A 25,660-nucleotide genomic window follows, 5' to 3' on the forward strand; every position below is an offset into this window, starting at 1 on the left:
GAACCAAAATACACAAAGGAAGTTGCAGGCAGGAGAGATTCAGAGGCTGGACCCGATCAGGTGACTTCCAGGAAGGAGTTCAGAGAGATAAGAGGCCAGCGCGCCAAACCTGAGGGGTCTTTGGCGCCAAGCAGCAGAGAGGAGCAGACGTGCTCCCTGCGTCCTGAGAAACCCCGTGTGACAGGCCAAATCCAGAGGCCTGAGAGGTGCTCCAGCCGGGCACCGGTAAAAGAGCTCCGGATCCCTCACAGTTGTGACTCGAGTGCTGTGCCTGCTGAGGATACTAGGAACCTGATCGCTGTGCTAAGTGAGTTCGCGGAACCCGACGTCGGCCGCCGACAGACGAGGTCTGGACCCCCCTATCCAAGGCTCGAGAGACTGCCCCCAACAGCCAAGCAGAGAGGAGCTGCATACGTGAGCAGGGCCGTCACTTCCACTGCTCACCCACGGTACCGGGGACAATTGGGTTTAAGTACTCAGGTTGGGAGGGGGACGGTTGGGGCTAAAGTAGCACAACGTGATTTAATTGAATTCATCCGGAAAGAGACTCACGGCCTAGCGGGAATAACCGGTGACCCCCGCTAGGGCCAAATTCACGGTTAAAGAACTTGTGTGGTGCTTCTCATGCTTGAGGGCATCACCTTACTTTAAGAGACTGCGCCTTATTTTAAGAGACTGCGCCTTATTTTGAGAAATTTCATATTTTTCTGATATTTCAAACCACTGTTCATTACCCTTGTTGCTAATCCCTTGTTTCAGTATACCTGTTGTATACAACTGTTTACAAACATTTCTGACTGTTCTCGCCTTGTGTCTCTGTGCGTTGCATTCCGGCACCTGCATTACATTTGGCGTAGTTGGCAGGATGCAACATTCAGACGCAGAGATGGCGGATCAGTCTATGGCTGGGTCCGGCCGGAGCCATATACCCCTGGGGGCTATGCTCAGCCATCTTCCCAAGTTTACAGGGGATGGCATGTCACTTTGGGACTGGGCAGAAAGACTGAGAAGTATGCTACGTATGTATCCCCTTGACCCTCTAGCCCAGGCGGAGTTGGCCCTCCTAACCCTTGATGGAGAGGCCCGACAGACTGTGATGTACCGCCCACCTGGGGACCGTGACACCGTGGATAAAGTGATAAAAATTCTAGAGGACATGCACGGTGACACTACAGATTTGGGACACTTGCGCTTACGGTTGTTTCAGCGGGTCCAAGGGGAAAATGAGACAGTAAATCAGTATGTTAATGCATTACAGGAAGTGACGGCCCATATCACTAAGAAAACTCGAGATGGGAACCGAGGACTGGGACCATTGGATGAGGTGTTGCGTGACCAACTGATTGCTGGCTTGAAAGACCCTTCCGTGAGGCAGATCCTGAAGGAGCGGCTGCGATTGAGCCCTGATATGGGCTTCCTGGAGGTAGGGGCTGAAGCTAGAGTCCTGGAGAGAGAAGTTCCTGTTCTCAAAGCCACAGTTAGAAGTCATGAGGCAATTGCTCCTGGATTCACCAACCAAGAGCCTGATTGGGTACGGGAAATACGTCAGGAAATTCGAGACATTCGGGGTGAGCTGAATTCTATTAGGAAGACTCCTACTGCCCCCTTGCCGACGGACCGTACTGCTCAACGCGGACGGAGACCAAAACGAGAAAGACGTTCCTATCTGGCCCCAGCACGACATGTACCCGACCTATCGGCAGAACGAGGACCGGAGTGCTGGACCTGCGGAGGTAGGGGGCATATCTCCAAAGACTGTCCCAACCGAGAAAGGAGGAGGAGGGGACAGCTGTTAAACTAAAATGCCCCACGGTTGTGGAGCATACCGTGGGGTCTCGAGCTTCAGAGAGTAGAAGAGGGAGCTCTGAAGACATTGTCTCCGAGAGGCCCATTATCTGGGCTGAATTCAATGGGCAGCGGATCCGTTGTTTGATGGACACCGGGTCTCAAGTGACCACTATGCCTGAGACGTACTTCCAAAGTCACTTTCCTGAAGTCGCTCGTTCCTGCCGGGAACCCACTGTCAAACTGGTGGCGGCTAATCAACTACCTATCCCAGTAGCGGGAGTAGTATGGATGTCTGTGCGGGCATGTGGAAAGGACCTCGGTCGAAAAGGGATTGTACTGACCACCGGGCCCGGAGGCGATGGGCCCATTGTAACCCTGGGCATGAATGTGCTGAAAGAAGTCAGACAGTTCCTGGCTGAGGGCTGTAGCAAAAACAACTGGACCCGCGCCACTCGAGACCCAGCTAACAAGAGAGTGTTCCAGCACCTCGTGCGGGTCAGTCAGATTCAAAAGTTGCCCACTACCTCCCAGTACCTTGGTAAGGTATCGATACCGCCCGAAGCCACAATAACACTGCCGGTGGGACAGACTGTACTCACTTTGCCGGTGCTGGCACATGTGTCCTTAGAGGGCGTGGACATTCAAGTTGAACCAATGGAGGGAGAAGAAGCGCCCTCTGGACTCCTGATTGCTCGAACTCTGGCCACCGTGCGGCACGGTCGAGTACCCGTGCGCTGCATCAATTTAAGTGGCACCAGTTTACAGTTGTTGCCCCGACAAGAGGTGGCGCGAGTGTGCGTAATGCCGGAGGCCCTTACTAGAGCTGACGCTATAGGGCTGGCACCTGTGGAAGGAAAGCCATGGACCCTAGAGGTGTCCCTCAATAGCCAGGAACATGGAAGAGAACCGTTGGCTGGACGCCACCTCCTGGAAGAAATGGAAGCTAACCTGACTGAGTTTTCTGCTGGACAAGTGAGGCAGATCGAACAACTTCTACAGCGATATCAGGGAGTGTTTGCACAGCATGAAGATGATTTCGGGTGCACTCGGGACATTCAGCACGAAATACCCACCGGAAATACTGCTCCCATCCGAGAGAGATATCGGCAGATCCCGCCTCAAATGTACCAGGAGGTGAAAGAGCTATTGGCCCACATGTTGCGGAACGGTGTGATCCGTGAAAGCCAGAGCCCCTGGGCGGCTCCGATCGTGCTGGTCCGAAAGAAGGACGGTACCCTGAGATTCTGCATAGACTATCGGAAGCTGAATGCCTGTACAGTACGGGACTCCTATCCACTCCCCCGAATCGAAGAGTCTCTATCTGCACTAGGGAGCGCCAAATTCTTCTCCTCCCTCGACCTGGCCAGTGGCTATTGGCAGGTCCCAGTAGCTGAGAAGGATCGTCCGAAGACAGCTTTTGTTCTCCCTATGGGCCTGTTTGAGTTCAATCGAATGCCGTTCGGACTAACAAATGCACCAGGAACCTTCCAACGGCTGATGGAGAGATGCTTGGGGGACCTCAACTTTGAAGCCACTTTAATATATCTGGACGATATAATTATCTATTCCGCAACGTTTGAGGATCATCTCCGCCGATTGGAACAAGTGTTAGAACGGCTACAAAGGCACGGCCTGAAAATTAAGCCTCGTAAGTGTCGTCTCTTCAAACGAGAAATTGAATATCTGGGGCACACTGTGTCCAGTGCAGGGGTGCACCCCACTGCGGAGAAAGTAGCTGCCGTGCAGAAGTGGCCCACGCCCGCCAATCTAAGGGAACTAAGGGCATTCCTGGGGCTCGCTGGATACTACCGCAGATTCATTAAAGACTTCGCTAAGATTGCGAACCCGCTCAATGAATTGCTGAGAGGAACAGCCGGGGGAGCCAAGCGGCAGCCCATTCAGTGGGGCCCACGACAAGAAGAGGCATTCCGAGCATTGAAAATGGCGCTAACAGATGCCCCGATTCTGGCCTACGCTGACTTTTCACAGCCGTTCATGTTGTATACTGATGGAAGCTTGCATGGGCTGGGAGCAGTGCTGGCTCAAGTACAAGGAGGGAAAGAGCGAGTGATCGCGTATGCCAGCAGGTCACTCCGAGATACGGAGAAGAATCCGAACAACTACAGTTCGTTTAAGCTGGAGCTACTGGCACTGGTGTGGGCCATGACCGAGAAGTTTGCTGAGTACCTGTCAGGGTCAGAAGTGCAAGTGCGGACAGATAACAACCCTTTGGCCCACTTGGAGAACGCCAAACTGGGCGCGTTAGAACAGCGGTGGGTCGCAAGGATGTCCAAATTCCAGTATAAAATCGCCTATCGGTCCAAGGCCCTGAACACACATGCAGATGCCCTGTCCCGGGTCACTCAGGCGGGGCCGAAGAAGGACAGAGATGAGGAGCTCGAAGGCGACGAGATCCCGGATTTCAGTCAGTTCGCCGCTGCTGTGGTCGACGCCCAAGAGACCAGAGGGGAGCCGAGGCCCACTCAGATTCTGGGACGTTCAAGAGACGAATGGATACATCTGCAGCAATCCGACCCGGAGCTAGCAAAGTTGAGAGAATGGGTCGCCCTTAATCAGAGACCCGACCAGGAAACCAGAGCCGCTTCACTTCCAACTACCCTACAAATCCTAGGCCAGTGGGAGAGGCTCCTCCTGAAGGATGGCTTGCTATGCCGAAGAATCCAGCTGCCTCGAGAGTTTGATGTTACCTGGCAAGTGGTAGTTCCAGGAGCACTAGTAACACAGCTAGCCCAAGAAGCTCATAGAAGAGGTGCTCACTTCGGAGTAGAAAAGACCTTCCGGTGGTTGCAACGGCTGGTGTATTGGCCTCAACTGCGACAAGAAGTCGAGGGGGTCTGCCGAACATGTCGCCAGTGTGGGTTGAACAAGCCCCCGGAGCAAAGAGCTCCCATTCAGACCATCCGAACTTCTGCCCCCTTGGAAGTCTTGATGATTGACTACTTGATGGTAGGAACTTCATACAACGGTTATGGACACTGTTTAGTCATGACTGATCACTTCACCAAGTTTGCAGTAGTGACGCCCACTAAAGATCAGACGGCAGAAGCCGCAGCCAAGGCCATCTGTCAAGATTTCATCCGGATTTATGGGTGCCCGAAGCGAATACATTCTGACCAGGGGGCCTGCTTCCAAGGACGAGTGATGGATGAGCTATACCGCATCTATGGGATCGACCGTTCCCGGACAACGCCCTACCACCCGCAAGGGAACGGGGCTTGCGAGCACTTTAACCGAACCCTGTTGCAAATGTTGCGAACACTGGAAGCGGACAAAAAGATGAAGTGGCCCGAATTCGTGTCTGAGCTGGTGTGGGTGTATAATAATCGAGTTCATGCAACCACCGGCTACACCCCCTACATGTTGCTGTTTGGAAGAAGTGGCCGAGAAATCACCGAACTGAAGCTAGACTCAGAAGACCCCGGTCCGGGCAGTGGCCCAAGTACCTGGATTCGAGAACACCAGCGTCGACTCCATACCGTGAGAAGACTGGTTGCTCAGAAGTTTCAGGAAGTAGAGCATGCAGTTCGGCCCCCGACCACAGGTGGATCGCTTCAGCCAGGAGACCGAGTGCTGGTGAGGGCTAAACGATTTGGGAGTAAGCTGGACCATCGTTGGGAGGCAATACCATATCGGGTGGTGAAGAAGGTTCACCCAGACAACCCCGTCTACGAGGTTAGGCCCGAAGGGGATGACACCGCGACATCCAGGGTGTTGCACCGTAATATGTTGCGACCTTGCTCCTCTGAAGCAGAAGTCTGTAACAGGGCTGGGCCCTCAGACGTGTTGGCTGAAGTGCCACATACAGGAACCTTGGGGGATGAAGAAGGGTGGGCCACAATGCAGTTGGGCCCGTCAGAACCGTTGGTGCCACTCCCGAGTGGAAGTCAGAATGAGTCAGGAAATGATTTGCAATCCCCAGTAGTTGATTCCTCGGATCTCCCGGAGTCTCCTCCGCAAGAAGAGCCCCGCAGAACTGAGCGGGCTAATGCCGGAATTCCTCCTAACCGGTATGCTCAGGAAGAGTTTATCTGGTCTCGAATCCAACATAAAACGCAGGAGTATGCCCAACTGTCTGAGCTTGCACTGCCTGGAAGGAGACATCAATTCTGCGAGGAGTCCACTCGCCCGAGGACTGGCGAGCAAAAAGGAGGGAGGAATGTAGAACGAGCTAAAAAGTTTGTAACAGAACTTCAACATGACGTTTCAAAGATGGAGCGAGACTGCCATCTACTGGCCAGAGACAGTCAAGCGGAACCAAAATACACAAAGGAAGTTGCAGGCAGGAGAGATTCAGAGGCTGGACCCGATCAGGTGACTTCCAGGAAGGAGTTCAGAGAGATAAGAGGCCAGCGCGCCAAACCTGAGGGGTCTTTGGCGCCAAGCAGCAGAGAGGAGCAGACGTGCTCCCTGCGTCCTGAGAAACCCCGTGTGACAGGCCAAATCCAGAGGCCTGAGAGGTGCTCCAGCCGGGCACCGGTAAAAGAGCTCCGGATCCCTCACAGTTGTGACTCGAGTGCTGTGCCTGCTGAGGATACTAGGAACCTGATCGCTGTGCTGAGTGAGTTCGCGGAACCCGACGTCGGCCGCCGACAGACGAGGCCTGGACCCCCCTATCCAAGGCTCGAGAGACTGCCCCCAACAGCCAAGCAGAGAGGAGCTGCATACGTGAGCAGGGCCGTCACTTCCACTGCTCACCCACGGTATCGGGGACAATTGGGTTTAAGTACTCAGGTTGGGAGGGGGACGGTTGGGGCTAAAGTAGCACAATGTGATTTAATTGAATTCATCCGGAAAGAGACTCACGGCCTAGCGGGAATAACCGGTGACCCCCGCTAGAGCCAAATTCACGGTTAAAGAACTTGTGTGGTGCTTCTCATGCTTGAGGGCATCACCTTACTTTAAGAGACTGCGCCTTATTTTAAGAGACTGCGCCTTACTTTAAGAGACTGCGCCTTATTTTAAGAGACTGCGCCTTATTTTGAGAAATTTCATATTTTTCTGATATTTCAAACCACTGTTCATTACCCTTGTTGCTAATCCCTTGTTTCAGTATACCTGTTGTATAAAACTGTTTACAAACATTTCTGACTGTTCTCGCCTTGTGTCTCTGTGCGTTGCATTCCGGCACCTGCATTACACTTGTAGTGTTAAATGCACTTTATTATTAAAAATGAAACAGTTATGGGTTAAAATGAAATCAAGGAGAATCAAAATTAGTTCCGCCATGTCAGATTCAATGTTACTCCTTCTCAGAAACCAGGCAACTGCAGTTAGCCCGTCGGTATGCCTAATGGAGAGTACAGAGATTCAATATCTGCTGTTACCATAATCATGTTCTCAGTCAGATGCATGTTGTCTAATCTCCGTAAAGCCGCTGTGGTGTCTTTAATATAAGACGGTAAAGTGGTTACCAGAGGTTTTAAAAATAATCAATGGTTTGCCCAATTACCTCACAAAGGCCTCCAATGCCCGCTGCAATGGGTCTTCCAGGGGGATCCATTGGATCCTTATGAATTTTCGGAATTAGATGTAGAGTTGGCCATCTGAGATTTAGTTCTTTGATCACATCGACCATTTTTTTAGGGATCATTTCTTCTTTCTGAGCTCTCTCTAGAAGTTGATCAATTCCATCTGAAAGGCCGACATAGGTTTAGCTGGTAATTTCCAATAACTGTTGGTATCATTCAACAATTTATATGCCTGTTTTTCATGCACAGTATTAGGCCAGATAACTAAGTTACCACCTTTATCTGCCCCCTTAAATACAACATCTTTCCAATCTTGCATTTCTTTTAATGCTGTTCCATCTGCATTGCTCAAATTTGAGTAAGTTTTTTTAGTGTTAAGTTGCTCAATTTCTGCTGATACAAGTTTGGTGAAAATGTCAACTGCTGGACCCTAAATTTAGAGCTGAAAATGTTTCGGATTTATTGAAAAGTTGTATGGGGAAAGTACTTACCTCTGCTGCAATAGTCGTGTTTTCTTCTGCTAGGGATTGTAAAGCCTCAATTTCTTCTTTAGTGGTAAAAATTTCTTCATTGTTGGTTTTATGATGAAGTTTTTTCAATATAAGTTTTCTGGCGAAGAAATGAACATCTCTGATTGCTAGAAATGGGTCTAAGGGTTGAGACGGAGAAAAGGTTAATCATTTTTCTAACACATTTATTTGTGCCTCAGTGAGAATATAGGTCAAGAGATTAATCACCGTAAGTTTATCATTCCTTTGGTTTCAACCTCCTCCATGAGTAGGGGCTCCAAATTTCTTTTTCTTATCAAAATATCTCGTTTTCTGCCCACTATAACTGGCACCATCCGGTCCATCCTGGTCCCTATTGGATGATGTGCTTTCTGCTGTTGATGTGAATTTGAGGATATACTTCGCGTCTAGGGTGTTTTTCTATACAATTTCTTGAATTGCCATCTGTATACTTTATTGGATTCATAATCCGCCTGATCTCTGGCGAATTTTTTCAATTTGCCTTGACTTAGATTATGTTCACATTTTTCCAAGTCCTTCTCAATATCTTTATGGCATTTTTGAAGATTCTCAATTGACATATCTTTATGCATGACTTTTTCTATTTTTTTCAATCTCATTATCTATTTCCACCAATAGGGAGGTATTTTTGTCCACTATGACCTTAATGAACAAAATGGAACATGTAGTTGCTACTGTGATCCATTTACTAACAAGGGTTTCATCTTCAAGTTCAAAAGTGGGAAAAAGCTGGATTCTCAGACTCCTAGGAATTATTTTTTGATCTAGATAATTCTCAAGTGAAGTTTTGGTCCATCAAAGTTTGGTTTTCTTGAATAATAGATTTTTGTAATGACGTATGGTTTCTTTATTTGAGGTGGAGGTGTCACTAAAACCACATTTACTACCTTTTTAAAAAATTTCTATAGCCTTAGATTGCCAGACCTGTTCTCTGGCTTTAAGATACATTTGAATTTAATCAAACATTTTTTACTTGGACACTCTGTAATGACAGAAATAATTCATATATCAAAAAACGTCCAATATCACCAAGAATTTAAATTCAGTGGTGTCACCCTACATGTGGAACAGCATAAAAAAAATCATTCCTGAACTGTTGGTTTTTGTTTATTCTGCCTCCCAAAAATTGCAATAGAAAGTGATCAAACAATGTCACGTGCCCGAAAATGGCACCAATAAAAACGTCAAGTTGTCCTGCAAAAAATAAACCTTTACATGACTTTGTCGGTCGAAATATGGAAAAATTATAGCTATCAAAATATGGCGATGCAAAAACTAGTCTTTGCAAAAATAAGTGTATTTTAGTGTGTGACAGCAGCCAAACATAAAAACCCAATATAAATCTGGTATCACTGTAATCGCACCGACCCAAAGAATAAAGTAGTCTAATCACTTATACCACATGAGGAACGACATAAAAAAATGAATAAAATTAATTCTTCACCTGCTGCTGATTTGTTCATTCTGCCTCCCAAAGATCAAAGTAAGGCTTGGCTCACATTTATCCTGCGTTCTGCACTGAGGGCTTACACCGGGGTTTCTTTGTAAATCTCTGAAATACGTGATTCAGATGGAACCCCCGGCGGAAGACTCCCTGTAATGAGTCAGATGGAGGCACCGTGGATGCAGTCTGGCCTGTGATCACACGGTGTCTGTCTTTTAATTAGATGTGCATAAAAGTGCCGTTAGCCACAGTTTTCTGAAGTAACTCTGCTGCCTCTTTATAGTGAATGGATCCCTTGGGGTAGGGTTAGGGTTGGGGTTAGGATTGAGGTTGTGTTAAGGTTAGGGTTGTGTTAGGGTTGGTATTTTTTCAAAAGTAAAGAAAAAAAATGATGAGGATATGGCGACTAGTGTTGAGCGCAAGTGTTCGCTACTTGAGTTTGCATCGGGTGCTTGGGTTTGCTCCGAGTATCGTGGGTGCTCGGGTGACATACTCAAGTCTCCACCCCGCATGTGGGATGCCAGCCATACACGAGCAATCCCCGCATGTTTTTTTTGGGTGTTTAACAACCGTGAAACATGCGGGGCAGGGACTCGAGCATGTCACTCGAGCACCCACGATACTTAGTGCAAAAATAAAAAAATGTTTTTTCTAAAGTAACATTTTTGTGAAAAAAAGTTAAATGTTTATTGTTTTCTTCCACATTCCAAAACGTCCTGTGAAGCACCTGAAAGGTGTCACTTCTGGGTATTTTCGGTCACAAAGGCTCCTCAAAGTCACTTCAAATGTGATGTAGTCCCTAAAAAAAGTTTTTTTTAAATTATGTTGGAAAAATGAGAAATCGCTGGTCAACTTTTAACCCTTATAACTTCTTAACAAAAAAAAATTTTGGTTCAAAAATTGTGCTGATGTAAAGTAGACATGTGGGAAATGTTATTTATTAACTATTTTGTGTGACATCTCTATCTGATTTAAGAGCATGAAAATTCAAATTTCGCCAAATTTCAGATTTTTTCACAAAGTACCGCAAGTCTCATCGAAGAAATTTTAACACTATCTTGAAGTGCAATATGTCACAAAAAAATAATCTCAGAATCAGTGAGATTCGTTGAAGCGTTCCAGAGTTATTACATCATAAAGTGACAGTGGTCAGAATTGTAAAAATTGGCCTGGTCATTAACGTGCAAATCACGTTCGGGAGTAAAGGGGTTAACACAACAAAAATTGAACGAAGCAAATAATATATATTAAACCAAAGGAAAGGATCTACGTATCAAACAATTGTCTAGTACCAATAAGATGGTGACATATCTACACTAGGATATGAATGGCAGACCATTTGGGAATAATCAGGAACCCAAAGCAGAAACACCAAACATGAGTTTGGTCAAAAACCTTTATTTCACAAACAATTGGTTACATGGTGGCACTGCAGAAGCGGGTGCCCACACTACATAAAATACAGTGATTGTATAATACACAAACCGTTATATATGTACAGTAGGTGATATCCAGAACTCTATTGATCCTATTCTAAACATTATTGGAGAGTTTGGTGAATGGTCAGGACTGTCCATTAATTGGGATAAGTCGGTTATTCCACCATGTGAGGATATCCCTAATTCGAGCATATTAGAACATACACGAATACAAACAGTTGAGAAATTCTAATACCTTGGTATAAGTATAACAAAAAGATCTCAGGATTACATTGTACTGAATCTATATCTTCTGGAAAACTATAAAAAGAAAATAGATGTGTGGTGGAGATTACCATTATCGGCTGTAGGAAGAGAGGAACTTATTAAAAATTATATTGATGCCCCAACTCTTATACATTCTGCATAATGCCCCTATTTGGATCCATAACTCCCATTTTCAGAAAATTCATACCAAGTTTCGTTCTCTTATATGGAAAAAGAAATCGGCTAGGATAAAATTTGAATAACTATAAAGTGACACAAGGAATCTGGTGTTTTGGCGATTCCTAATGCACTAATATACAGTGGGGAAAAAAAGTATTTAGTCAGCCACCAATTGTGCAAGGTCTCCCACTTAAAAAGATGAGAGAGGCCTGTAATTTACATCATCGGTAGACCTCAACTATGAGAGACAAAATGAGAAAACAAATCTTGAAAATTATATTGTCTGATTTGGAAAGAAATTTTTTTCAAATTTTGGTGGAAAATAAGTATTTGGTCAATTACAAACCAGCAAGATTTCTGGCTCACAGACCTGTAACTTCTTCTTTAAGAGACTCCTCTGTCCTCCACTCATTACCTGTTGTACTGGCACCTATTTGAACCTGTTATCAGTTTAAAAGACACCTGTCCACAGTCACACTCGAAACTCCACTATGGTGAAGACCAAAGAGCTGTTGAAGGACACCAGAAACAAAATTGTAGCCCTGCACCAGGCTGGGAAGACTGAATCTGCAATAGGCAAGAAGCTTGGTGTGAAGAAATCAACTGTGGGAGCGATAATTAGAAAATGGAAGACATACAAGACCACTGATAATCTCCCTCGATCGGGGGCTCCACACAAGATCTCACCCCGTGGGATCAAAATGATCTCAAGAATGGTGAACAAAAATCCCAGAACCACATGGGGGGACTTAGTGAATGACCTGCAGAGAGCTGGGACCAACATTACACAGGCTACCATAAGTAACACACTAAGCTGCCAGGGACTCAGATCCTGCAGTGCCAGACGTGTCCCCCTGCTTAAGTCATTACATGTCCGGGCCCGTTTGAAGTTTGCTAGAGAACATTTGGATGATTCAGAAGAGTATTGGGAGAATGTCATATAGTCAGATGTAACCAAAGTAGAACTGTTTGGTAGAAACACAACTTGTCGTATTTGGAGGAGAAAGAATGCTGAGTTGCATCCAAAGAATACCATACCTACTGTGAGCACGGGGGTGGCAACATCATGCTTTGGGGCCGTGTACATGAAAGAATGAATGGGGCCATGTATCGTGAGATTTTGAGTCCAAACCTCCTTCCATTAGCAAGGGCATTGAAGATGAAACGGGCCTGGGTCTTTCAGCATGACAATAATTCCAAGCACACCGCCAGGGCAACGAAGGAGTGGCTTCGTAAGAAGCATTTCAAGGTCCTGGAGTGGCCTAGCCAGTCTCCAGATCTAAACCTTATAAAAAGCTTTGGAGGGAGTTGAAAGTCCTTGTTGCCCAGCGACAGCCACAAAACATCACTGCTCTAGAGAAGATCTGCATGGAGGAATGGGCCAACATACTATCAACAGTGTGTGCCAAAATTGTGAAGACTTACAGAAAACGTTTGACCTCTGGCATTGCCAACAAAGGATATATAACAAAGTATGGAGATGAACTTTTGTAATTGACCAAACACTTATTTTCCACCCAAATTTGAAAAAAATTTCTTTCCAAATCAGACAATGTGATTTTCAGTATTTGTTCCCTCATTTTGTCTCTCATATTTGAGGTCTACCTATGATGTCAATTACAGGCCTCTCTCATCTTTTTAAGTGGGAGAACTTGCACAATTCGTGGCTGATTACCGTATTTTTCGGACCATAAGACGCACTTTTTTCCCCCAATATTTGGGAGGAAAATGGGGGGTGCGTCTTATGGTCCGAACGTTACCTGCGGTGGTGGTAAAGTGGGATCGCAGGGCCCTCCAGGAACGCGGTGGAATTAGCGGCGGTGGCGTCGTCAGCGGCAGTAGAGGTGAGCGGCTGGAGCCAGCAACTGTGCCTGGCTGGTACTGGGGCTGGCGCCGGGCTGTGAGCGGCGTGCGGCCTGAGCAGGTTTCCGGTGTGCGCGGCCAACTTCCTAGAGCTGTGATCTACAGGAAAATGGCCGCCGCATGCGCGGACCGGTAGCTCCGGTGGCCATTTTCCTGTAGATCACAGCTCTAGGAAGTTGGCCACGCACATCAAAAATCTGCTCAGGCCGCACATCGCTCACAGCCCGACACCGGCGCCAGCCCCAGTACCAGCCAGGCACAGTTGCTTGCCCCAGCCGCTCATCTCTGCTGCCGCTGACGACGACGCCACCGCCGCGTTCCTGGAGGGCCCTGCGATCCCACTTTACCACCACCGCAGGTAAGGTTCGGACCATAAGACGCACCCCCCATTTTCCTCCCAAATATTGGGGGGAAAAAAGTGCGTCTTATGGTCCGAAAAATACGATAATCAGCCACGAATTGTGCAAGTTCTCCCATTTAAAAAGATGAGAGAGGCCTGTAATTGACATCATAGGTAGACCTCAAATATTACATACACTATGGGAATGCCGGGAGTTAGGTAAATACTGGAAAGGAGTTTTTTGTCTATTATAAAGAGGGTATATAAAATAGATATTCAACCAGACCCAAAAAATGCCTATTAGGTATATTAGAAGATGATATGGAATTTGACCCAATTTCAATAGGGATTTCACGTATTTTATTTCAAGCTAGGAAACATATAGCATCCAAATGGATTACTCCCTCACCTCCAGAAATGAGTGAACTCAAAAATAAGATAAATAATATTATCGGATTATGGTTGGATACACCTAGAATGCCATCAAGAGGGTTATTGTTGGAGAGACTATTTGATTTATGGGTGGTAATGGGGGTATTGGCGAGGTCTAATGTTTCATTGGAATTCCTTAACATGTGGTATGGGTAATATAGCACACCTATATGTGTATAGGATTATAATGTTTATTACAATATTATGGCTATATAAGAGATTTCAAGAATGTGGAATGTTAATTGTAAGATATAGTAACTGAAAGTTATCAGACGGTAATGGGCCACCTGAAAGGATATATAGGAGAGATGCATGTATGTCATCCCTATGGTATGTTATTTTATTATTGTACGTACTGGTTTCTTGTTTTATCAAAAAAACTAATGAAAAAAAGCTCAATGAAAATTTTTTGGATTAAAAATATAAAGAACAGGAAAAAGGCTTCTCCCCTGTGTGGGTTCCCTGGTGCTTAATCAAATCTGATTTTTGGTTAAAACATTTCCCACATTCTGAACATGAAAATGGCTTCTCCCCTGTGTGAATTCTCTGGTGTCTAACAAGAACTGATTTCTGGGTAAAACATTTTCCACATTCTGAACATGAAAAAGGCTTCTCCCCTGTGTGAGTTCTCTGGTGGTTATGAAGATGTGCTTTCCAACTAAAACATTTTTCACATTCTGAACAGGAAAAAGGCTTCTTCCCTGTGTGGGTTCTCTGGTGCCTAATCAAATCTGATTTATGGTTAAAACATTTCCCACATTCTGAACATGAAAAAGGTTTCTCCCCTGTGTGAGTTCTTTGGTGTACAACAAAAATCCATCTATGGTTAAAATATTTCCCACATTCTGAGCAGGAAAAAGGCTTCTCCCCTGTGTGGATTCTCTGGTGTCCATCAAGATAGTCTTTCCGGTTAAAACATTTCCCGCATTCTGAACATGAAAAAGGCTTCTCCCCTGTGTGAATTCTCTGGTGCTTGACAAAATCTGATTTCTGGTTAAAACATTTCCCACATTCTGAACATGAAAAAGGCTTCTCCCCTGTGTGAATTCTCTGGTGCTTGACAAAGTCTGATTTCTGGTTAAAACATTTCCCACATTCTGAACATGAAAAAGGCTTCTCCCCTGTGTGATTTCTCTGGTGCTTGACAAAGTCTGATTTCTGGTTAAAACATTTCCCACATTCTGAACATGAAAAAGGCTTCTCCCCTGTGTGAATTCTCTGGTGCCTGACAAAGTCTGATTTCTGGTTAAAACATTTCCCACATTCTGAACATGAAAAAGGCTTCTCCCCTGTGTGAATTCTCTGGTGCCTGACAAAGTCTGATTTCTGGTTAAAACATTTCCCACATTCTGAACATGAAAAAGGCTTCTCCCCTGTGTGAATTCTCTGGTGCCTGACAAAGTCTGATTTCCGGTTAAAACATTTCCCACATTCTGAACATGAAAAAGGCTTCTTCCCTGTGTGGGTTCTTTGGTGGCCATCAAGATGCACTTTCTGGTTAAAACATTTCCCACATTCTGAACATGAAAAAGGCTTCTCCCCTGTGTGAATTCTCTGGTGCTTGACAAAGTCTGATTTCTGGTTAAAACATCTCCCACATTTGGAACAAAAAAATCTGTTGTAAGCTGTGTGTAATTTTTGATGCTTAAGAATAGACTTTTCAAGGATAAAACTATTCCTATTTTCTGAACATGAAAATGACTTCTTTGCGTTAGGAGCAGTACGTTTTGTAATGCTTATTTTTTTATTTTGATTTTCCTTAGTAGTCGGTAATGAATCAGAAGACAGGACCTGTTTCATAGGATTAGATGATAGATCTTTGCTGTGAAGGGATGATGGTATATCTGGAGTAATGGCATTCACTTCAATTGTATCCCGTGGAATCTGAAGATCATCTGATTTAAAAATTGAAGATGTCAGCTGTCCCTCTGATCTCCTGGTACAGTCATCTGCCAAGAATAAAAAACATAGAAACAGAAAAAACTGACGGCACTTCCAATACAAGAAATAGGTGTGAACAGTTGCTTACTAGGAGAAGATACCTCCATATACAATTAACAAACAAAGTAGAACTTTGTAATGCTAAGTATGTAAATATGAAGTATGAAATATGAGTAGCATTACTGCTGTAGAAAATAAAAATAAATGAGAAATCTTAGCGCATAAATTGGCCAATTCATGTGTACCTGACAGGCGCGGTAAGGCATTTCTCGATGTCAGGATCCTACCAATGTGAATACCTCTCTAAGGGACATCCGTCTGCTTATGTGTGGGAAAGCAAGATCCTACTGCAATTAAAACCACCTGCGGCATAGAGGTGGAGTGCTCAGTCAAAGCTTAAACATAGTTTTTTCTGTTTTTAACGGCACTTCCAATACAAGAAATAGGTGTGAACAGGTGCTTACTAGGAGAAGCTACCTCCATATACAATTAACAAACAAAGTAGCACTCTGTAACGCTAAGTATGTAAATATGACATATGAAATATGAATAGCATTACTGCTGTAGAAAATCTTACTTTCCCACACATAAGCAGACGGATGTCCCTTAGAGAGGTATTCACATTGGTAGGGTCCTGACATCAAGAAACACCTTACCGCAGCTGTCAGGTACACATGAATTGGCCAATTTATGTGCTACAATTTCTCATTTATTTCTATTTTCTATAGCAGTAATGCTAGTCATATTTCATACTTCATATTTACATACTTAGCATTACAGAGTGCTACTTTGTTTGTTAACAATAAGAAACAATTATTTTTGAATAAAATATCCTTGAAATGTAATTTTTGAACATTTCTACTTAAAGTGTCTGTAGAAATGGCAAGTTATTGATAGAATGACAGTCACAGTATAATAGAAAACCTCATAGGATGAACCAGTATAACGTGGTGTTCAACTGTTTTTTCATTCTGCCTCCAAAATCTGGAATAAGAAGCCATCAAAAATTATTATGTAGGCAAAAATGATACCAATAAAAACTTCTACTCATCCATAAACCAATCCAGCAAAATCCGCTCTCCCAAAGTCAAATCTTCCCTTCGCTTCTGAGCCTTGCAGTGTGCCCAAACCATATTTAACATTGTGAAGACACCGGGTCTTCCGTGGGCGTAATACTACTCAGACAACACAGGGTGCAGGTAAAACAGTGTGGTAATAGTTTATTGAACCACAAAGCGGACAATAAATGTTATGATCTGCAACATAAACTAGGGAAAGAAGGGGAGAGCTGTCCCTACATTAAGACTAAGCTGAGTCCTTACGTTGTAGCGGGCAATCTGTTCCTTGAGAACAGACCCGCCTTCGTCCTCGGCTAGTCTGAACGGAGACCTATAGAGAAAGGGAGGGGTCCCTAAAAGAACTAAGGACTGGGACAAAAATGGGACACCTCCTAACAGAAGTTGTTGCAGAGCAAAAGATAAACTGACAAAAGTACTAGAGGTCCCAGAGGACCAAACAAACTAGAGATAGATAGGCACAAAAGCACCTGGCTAGAGAGACAGTCAAAACAACACTGAAGTCCAGCAAAGCCAGAAGGGCGGAGCTGGAATATATAGGAAGATGGTCACGTGACCGCAAAACACAAGATAGAAACAAAAACAAACAGGAGGGTTCTAACAGTACCCCCCTCTTTTATGAGGATCCTCCAGATCCTCCAGGCCTATCCGGAAATCTCCTGTGGAAAGCTCTGACAAGTCTAGGGGCAGAGACATCATCTGCCTTTACCCAGGAGTTATCCTCAGGACCGAAACCTTTCCAAGCGACGAGATACTGCAATCTCCCTCTATGCCCTCTGGAATTCAGGATACGAGAAATTTCATATTCGCCGTCTTCCACCACCGGAGGAACTCTGACAGTGGCCTCCCTATCCGATACATCAGCCTTTTTCAACAAGGAAACATGAAACACAGGATTAATCTTCCAGGAGGTGGGAACCTCCAACCTAACAGCAGACTGGTTAACCACCTGAAGCACCTTAAATGGCCCCACAAACTTCGGACCCAATTTTTTAGAGGGAATCCTCAACCGCAGATTCTTTGAGGACAACCAAACCATGTCACCCACAGTAAACAAAACCTCTTTACGTTTCCTGTTAAAATACTTCTTGGACTTTTTGTTAGCCTCTGGAAGGTTACAACGTACATTAGTCCAAACTCTCTCCAAATCACCAGAAAAATTCTCCTCCTCCGGCACCGCCGACCCCAATTTGGAGAACGAACCAAAAGACGGATGTCTCCCAGTACAACAAAAAAAAGGAGAACACCCAGCAGAGGAGGATGTATGGTTGTTAAGAGCAAATTCTGAGAGTGGCAGAAACTCAGACCACCCCTCTTGATTGTCCGCCATAAAACAACGCAAAAACTGTTCAACATCCTGGTTCTTTCTTTCAGTCTGTCCATTAGACTCAGGATGATAACCAGACGAAAATGACAAATGGACTCCCAACCTGTCACAAAAAGCACGCCAAAAGCGAGCCACAAACTGAGGTCCCCTATCAGAAACAATGTCAGTGGGAACACCATGGAGCCTGACAATTTCCTTAACAAACGCCTTAGCGAGTGTCTTAGCGCAGGGTAGCTTAATGAATGGAACCAAATGACACATCTTGCTAAAACGGTCCACGACAACCCAGATGACAGTGAAACCCTCGGACACAGGAAGGTCAGTAATAAAATCCATTGCCAGATGCGTCCAAGGCACACTAGGAACCACCAGAGGGCAAAGCAACCCCGCAGCAGGGGTATGTGAAGCCTTTGACCCAGCACACACCGTACATTGACGTACCCACTTGATGACTTCCTTCTGCCACCCAGGCCACCAAAACCTGCGACTGATAAGTCTCTTAGTCTCAGAAATTCCTGGATGACCTGCCAACCGAGACTCATAATACTCCATAAACAACTCTCTCCTAAAGGTTCTAGGCACAAACAACCTCCCATGAGGAGTGTTAGATAGGGCATCCTCTTGGGCTTTCAGAATCCCATCTTCCAAAACGGAGTCCAATGCTGCTACCACAACTCCTTCCTGTAAAATGCTCTCCTCCTCCTCGGTACCAACCATGGGAGAAAAGCATCACCTTTAACATTCTTAGTACCAGGGATATAGGTAACAGAAAAATTAAACCGAGAAAAAAAAAGTGCCCACCTAGCTTGACGGGCATTCAAGCGTTTGGCAGCATCCAGATAGATCAAATTCTTATGATCTGTGAAAACCTGAATAGGAAATCTAGCACCTTCCAAGAAATGACACCAATGTTCAAACGCGAGTTTAATAGCCAGCAATTCCTGATTACCAACATCGTAATTAAGTTCGGTCTCTGAAATTTTTTTTTTAAAAAAAGCACAGGGATGTACTCCATCCTTGTTCTCCTGCGACAAAACTGCACCGAGCCCCACCGAAGAAGCCTCCACCTCGACCAAAAAAGGCTTGGTCTCATCAGGCTGCATAAGGATAGGGGCAGAACTGAACCTCTCCTTGAGATACACAAAAGCTTCAATGGCCTCAGTAGTCCACTGGACCGTATTCGCACCTTTCCTGGTGAGATCGGTCAGCGGCTTAACAATTATAGAAAAATTCTTAATGAATTTCCTGTAATAATTGGCGAAACCCAAAAATCTCTGTATTGGTTTCAAACCAATAGGTCTAGGCCATTTCTGCACAGCCTGAACCTTCACCGGGTCCATCTCAAAGCCCTCGCTGGAGATAATGTAGCCCAAAAAACTAATTCTCTGCACAGCGAACTCACATTTCTCCAGCTTAGCAAAGAGTGAATTATCACTCAATAACTGCAAAACTTCACGTACACTCTGCCAATGAGACTCCAGATCTGGTGAATAAATCAGAATGTCATCCAAATACACAACCACATTCTTACCAATCAAAGGTCTCAGGATGTCATTAATAAGGTTCTGAAAAAACGCGGGTGCATTGGTAAGACCAAAAGGCATCACCAGATTCTCAAAATGACCTACCGGAGTGTTAAAATCAGTTTTTCATTCATCCCCCTCCTTCATTCGTAACAAATTGTATGCCCCCCGGAGATCAATTTTAGAGAACCACTTGGCCCCCACTAACTGGTTAAACAAGTCAGGAATTAACGGCAATGGGTAGGAATTGCGTACGGTAATCTTATTAATTTCACGAAAGTCCAGACATGGACGTAAACCGCCGTCCTTTTTTTTAGCAAAAAGAAAAATCCAACGGCACCAGGCGACTTAGAAGGTCTAATATGACCAGCAGCCAAGCTTGTCTGTATGTATTCCTCCAAGGCCTTTCTTTCAGGGATAGTCAGATTAAATAAGAGACTCTTGGGAAGAGTAGCTCCAGGAACAAACTCAATGGTGCAATCATAGTCCCTATGAGGAGGTAAAACTTGCGACTCCTCCTCTGAAAAAAACTTCCAAAAATCCTGAATAGGTACAGGTAATTCCCCTTTTTCCACAACCGCAATGCGACCATTACAACACTTATCATAGCACTTAGGACTCCAAGACTTAATCTCATTAGTAGACCAGTCCAGTAAAGGATTGTGCAGTTTTAACCAAGTCAAACCTAAAACGACTGGAGAGGGTAAATTATTTAATACCACCAAATCCAAATTTTCTTGGTGAATGCCATTGATAGTGAAGGGAAATGCAGCAACCTTGCGAGTAATACGTTTCAAAGGAGTGTTATCAATTGCAATCAGAGAAATAGGTGATGACAAAGGTTTGGATTCCAATTTAAGTTTTTCCAAAAAACCCTTATCAATCACATTAAGTGTTGAACCACAATCCACAAATACCTGAAATTCAATCAAATCTTCCTGCAATGAGGTACTCCCTGAAAGAAATACTCCCTTAGAGCTCAAACAAGCAATACGGGCGTAACTGACCTTTTTTTTTTTCTTTACTTAAACAAAGCTCACAGTTCTTAATCAAATGGTCAGTTTTACCACAATAAAAACACAATCCCTTGGAAAACCTGCGGTCTCTTTCCTGAGAGCGAAGTGACATCACCCCAAACTCCATCGGTTCTCCGCCGTCCGAGCAGACCCTCTGGGGACTAGGAGCTGCCATTGCAGGAATTTTTTCATCATCAACCCTGGCACGCAGTCTCCTGTCCACACGTATAGCTAATTGCATGGCTTCCTGCAAGGTTTCAGGTGCGGGAAATGCAATCAGCAGATCCTTAACCCTTTCACTTAGACCAGCAAGAAAAAAACATTTTAACACCGAATCATTCCATTTCACTTCTGAGGACCACCTTCTGAAGTGTGTACAATAATTTTCAACATCACCTGACCCCTGATTCAAATGCCTCAGTTCTGTCTCAGCAGATGAGACTCGATCAGGATCGTCATACAATAGCCCCATAGCAGAAAAAAAATCCTCCACTGACCTAAAACACGGATCATTAGGTTGGAGAGAAAAGGCCCACACCTGTGGTTCCTTGCGCAAAAGTGACATGATAAACAAAATGCGCTGTGATTCATTCCCAGAGGACCTTGGTCTCAAACGAAAATATAATAAACAAGCATTTTTAAAGGAAAAAAAATCTTGTTGTTTATCATAAAAAATATCAGGGAGTCCTACCTTGGGTTCGACAAAATGCGCCCCAGGACAGCTACTCCCGTGTTTCCGGAGCTCGGACAACTCCAGAGACAATCCCTGCAGGCGTTGAGCCAAATCTTGAACAGAAACCATACTGATCCCCGGATTTCTTTCCTTAAGGTTTTTGTTTGGGCTGGACTTACTGTTATGATCTGCAACATAAACTAGGGAAAGAAGGGGAGAGCTGTCCCTACAGTAAGACTAAGCTGAGTCCCTACATTGTAGCGGCAACCTGTTCCTTGAGAACAGACCCGCCTTCGTCCTCGGCTAGTCTGAACGGAGACCTATAGAGAAAGGGAGGGGTCCCTAAAAGAACTAAGGACTGGGACAAAAATGGGACACCTCCTAACAGAAGTTGTTGCAGAGCAAAAGATAAACTGACAAAAGTACTAGAGGTCCAGAGGACCAAGCAAACTAGAGATAGATAGGCACAAAAGCACCTGGCTAGAGAGACAGTCAAAACAACACTGAAGTCCAGCAAAGCCAGAAGGGCGGAGCTGGAATATATAGGAAGATGGTCACGTGACCGCAAAACACAAGATAGAACCCTCCTGTTTGTTTTTGTTTCTATCAATAAACAGGTAAAACAGTCCCAGCAAGTACCCAAGATGGTGCAAATTACAGAGTCCTCACCCTTCCGCTGGCACGCCTGGGATAGAACAGCTGCGATTTTGGGGCTTCCAGAGCCAACTACCGGCACCAGTGGTCCCCCGCTTTTGGCTGGCCCCCAAAGAGAGGAGGTAACGACAAGCTTAGGAAACTAACCGAGAGCAGTGAGGTCTGCGGCCAGGTGAACTGTTTGTTCCTACCTGGATTCTTCAAGACGTCTCTGAGGGTTCAGCAATGGTCAATGGAGCCGATCTGTATTCCTCCAGCTGGGACCGAAGTCCCCTAAGCTGACATGCTGTAGAATGACACCGAATAGAGGCAGAGACCCCCTTTTTATAGATCACAATTGTCTTTGCAACCATCATTCACAGGTCAAGGGTTAGGGTTAGGGATGAAGGTGGAAGAAGCTCATGACTCATTGTTTGAGCATTTAATCAACTTGCATAGTTTGTCCTCCATTGCTCGACAAATCAACAATTCGCTGGGCTGGTATAATATGAAATTAGTATATTATCAAACAGTATTGCTCCATGTCCCTATCTTGCAAGATTTGCAGACAACAAGTTGCAGTACATCTCAACTCAAGTGTTAACATTCAGTATTATTCAAACAATAGTCTGTGTTAATCAACCAAAGAAGTACACAGGTTAAAAAAGTCATCATAAAAATAAAAAGGTATATTGCTCTTGGAAATCAGAAATCATGTTTGGCATAATTAAGAAGAAAAGCGGTGTTGTCACAAGCATCCATGTATTTGGCATTACTATAGTGACAAGTACCCACTTCATTTACTGTGTGTGTCTCCTGAAGCACAATCTGGGCACTATGTGTTGGGTAATAAAATGGCCAAAGTGCAATTTTCACTCTCCAACATCCATTGCGTGCCAATTTCCGGAAAGTGCCTGTGGAGTCAAGATAATCACTACGCCTATAGATAAATTTACTAAGGGTTATAATTTCCAAAATGGAGAAACTTTATGGGGATTTCTACTGCTCTGGTTTTCTGCCATTTTGTTATATTAGGGATTCTATAAATGATGTGTCCCATCTCCTCTGGAATCTGCTCCCCCGATGTCTCCTTCTGTCACCAGGAGCCGCCTTATTCATTCTGCAGGTGGTGTTGATGATGGAGGAGATGTCGGAACCAAAAGCTCTGGGTGGCACAGGCTCTGTCCAGCCACTAAGATTAGGGTGCCTGGGACCTGTAGTACCATCCAGTCTGGCAGTATGGGTGCGTGTGCTGTCCAGCTGGAGTAATCTGCTCCCTGCTTCAGCCAACTGGAAAGCACCACACCCTACTAAAGCTTGAAGAATATTGCCGGAGCTGCCAGATACAGCCTTGTTATCCTCTGGTTCAGTCCTCTGTGCTCAGCTCTCGGCTTGTGTATTTGTTTCCTGTTGTGACCTCGGCCTGTTTACTGACTACTCTTGTGTCTTCTGATTTTGTATTTTCTCTGCCCTCTTGGTTATGACCCGGCTACCTGACTATTCTTCTTGGGGTTAAAGGGTGATGAGAAAGGCAATCCCTGGGATCTGGAAAATGGAGTAGATAGAGCCAAGCCTATTCGTGGTGGCCATGTTTTGAGCTGCCAGGTGATCATGAACAGTTCCCCCAATACATTGTGTCTGCACACTATCCCAGCAAGATCTGCATTCAAATAGCTAAATGGCGCTCCTTCCCTCCTTATCCGTGCTATGTACCCAGACAGTAGTGTACAAACGAATATAGGGTATTGTCGGGTTCAAAAGAAGTTGGAAAATAATTTGTAAGGTCCATTTGTTTCCCATTATCCTTTGTGAAGAATTCCAACACTTATCACCAGATAAAGTGACACACGTCAGATTTGAAAAATGGGTCCTGATTAGGAACAGAAAACTGGCTGCAGGAAGAGATTAAATCAGAGAATTTTGGGCACTAACTACTGAAGTCAAAAACTGTGACTATAGACAATAACACATCTACTGAAATGATCAAACTCAACAGTCTTCATCAGAGAAAAATGAATAACTTGTGGTGAAACCTCTCTGGGGTAATTAGAGTATGGGGCTCGGGGGCTCTTGGGAATCTAAACTATCGTAAGGGACAATATTTTCTGTCAGATGAGTTTCAAGAAGAAATATTAGACTTTCAAGGAGAACTTTTTAAAATAGTGCAGAGCTGAGGTGTCTTAAATTTAGACCTCGGGCATTAGGAAGAGGCAATGGAGACCTTCTTTGAAAGACTACCAGGGCGTTACAGAGACACATAAGTGAGGCAGGCCAATCCCACCACAATCAAACTATCATACAAAATGAACCTGTAAAAAAAAGACAGATTAAAAGATATGTTACATCCCAAACAATAACATATGTAAGGAGAGCTCCAACTCTAAACTCACTAAACGCATTAATTTATGGTGGACCATTGGAGCTACTATGAGTCCGGACCAGAAGAGTAGAGAAAGTATTAGTGCCCCCATTTCAGGAGAGATTGTGCAGTAATCTGAACTCCTTTGGGATCAAAAACAATGTAATTTATGACGTGGGGTGAATCCATGAAACCAGGGCTCGAGCCATGCCAACACATCTCCTGCAGGCGTGAATAAATGTATATTACACCCATCAGCCATGCACAGCTTAGAGATATATCATGGCACAGGTGTAATGTTTTCTGTATAGGATATCACAATTCTGTTTGAAGTTAGTTGGTTTGAAAACTCAGGATAAAGGGAAACTCTGTTGTTATTATACAGAAATTCACACTTGGCCCTCACTGCACATTTAATGTTGTATCTCATAAAAGTGAAGTTTGGTCAGAAAGACTGGACCTGGTCTTGTAGGGACCATATGAGAACATTCAGCAGCACAGAAGGTGGATTCATCTAATAAGATATCAGGCACCTAGTAAGCCAACATCATCATTACCCTTCGCTTCCTCTAAGAGGTCCATCATAATTTTTCTTCAAGTGATTTTCTCACTCGTCAGCACATTCTACGTACGCTGACATTTGGCTTTGCAGTTTACAGATCTGGGCAGGTAACGGACAGAGTCTTTTAATCCCAGGGGGTAGGTGGATCCTCCAGGTTGTAAGTTCTACAGAAAATGTCTTTCACAATCACACAAAGTAATGTGAACATTTTTGGATGGAGGAGAATGTTGTGGTAGAGCGGCAAAATGGTGATCACACGATTGTGATATTGCCGGACTACACCACCGATAAAGCAGCCACAGCCGATGACTGAGAAGAATCTGTGACTTCTCTGTATTCAGTGGTTACTACTCACCTGGGTAGTCATATGTAGGAATCTCCTCTTTACACCGCTCATCACCCCTCACATATGTCTCTGTAGTATTAATATGGATCAGATCTTCACCCTGAAACAAATATTATAAAAGTCAAAGACAGATGGAGAAGTCACCTCTATGATCAGCTCTAATCCTGTCATCTCCACCGTTCTCATTACACAAATATAAAACATATAATACTGGTGGCTAAAACAAGACTGAATACAAGACCTTTACAGCCGTCTACACATCCTAGGAGACATCTCATGACATCTTCTCTGTATCTACCTGAGGAAAATTGGGATCTTCTTGTTTACAGTCCTGTGGAAGAAGAGGACGGGGACATCTCTCTGGTGTTGTCCTCTTACTGGATAGATCTGGAGGAAACACATACAGGGACTGAATTCATTCTTTACATACAGATAATTATAGGCCGTGTGTAT

General features: G+C 44.6%; 1 protein-coding gene across 1 annotated transcript; it reads right to left on the reverse strand.

The window, feature by feature from the left end:
• Window positions 1–13,436: 13,436 nt before the first annotated feature.
• LOC141192361 (uncharacterized) lies at window positions 13,437–15,791 on the reverse strand. The gene has a single exon (XM_073661879.1). It carries the CDS (start codon window positions 15,549–15,551, stop codon window positions 14,166–14,168), a length of 1,386 nt encoding a protein of 461 aa, XP_073517980.1. The 5' UTR covers window positions 15,552–15,791; the 3' UTR covers window positions 13,437–14,165.
• Window positions 15,792–25,660: the final 9,869 nt, after the last annotated feature.

Source organism: Phyllobates terribilis, unplaced genomic scaffold (assembly GCF_046119375.1).
Source record: "Phyllobates terribilis strain yellow unplaced genomic scaffold, ASM4611937v1 Scaffold_60__1_contigs__length_8166268, whole genome shotgun sequence".
NCBI classification, from domain to species: domain Eukaryota; kingdom Metazoa; phylum Chordata; class Amphibia; order Anura; family Dendrobatidae; genus Phyllobates; species Phyllobates terribilis.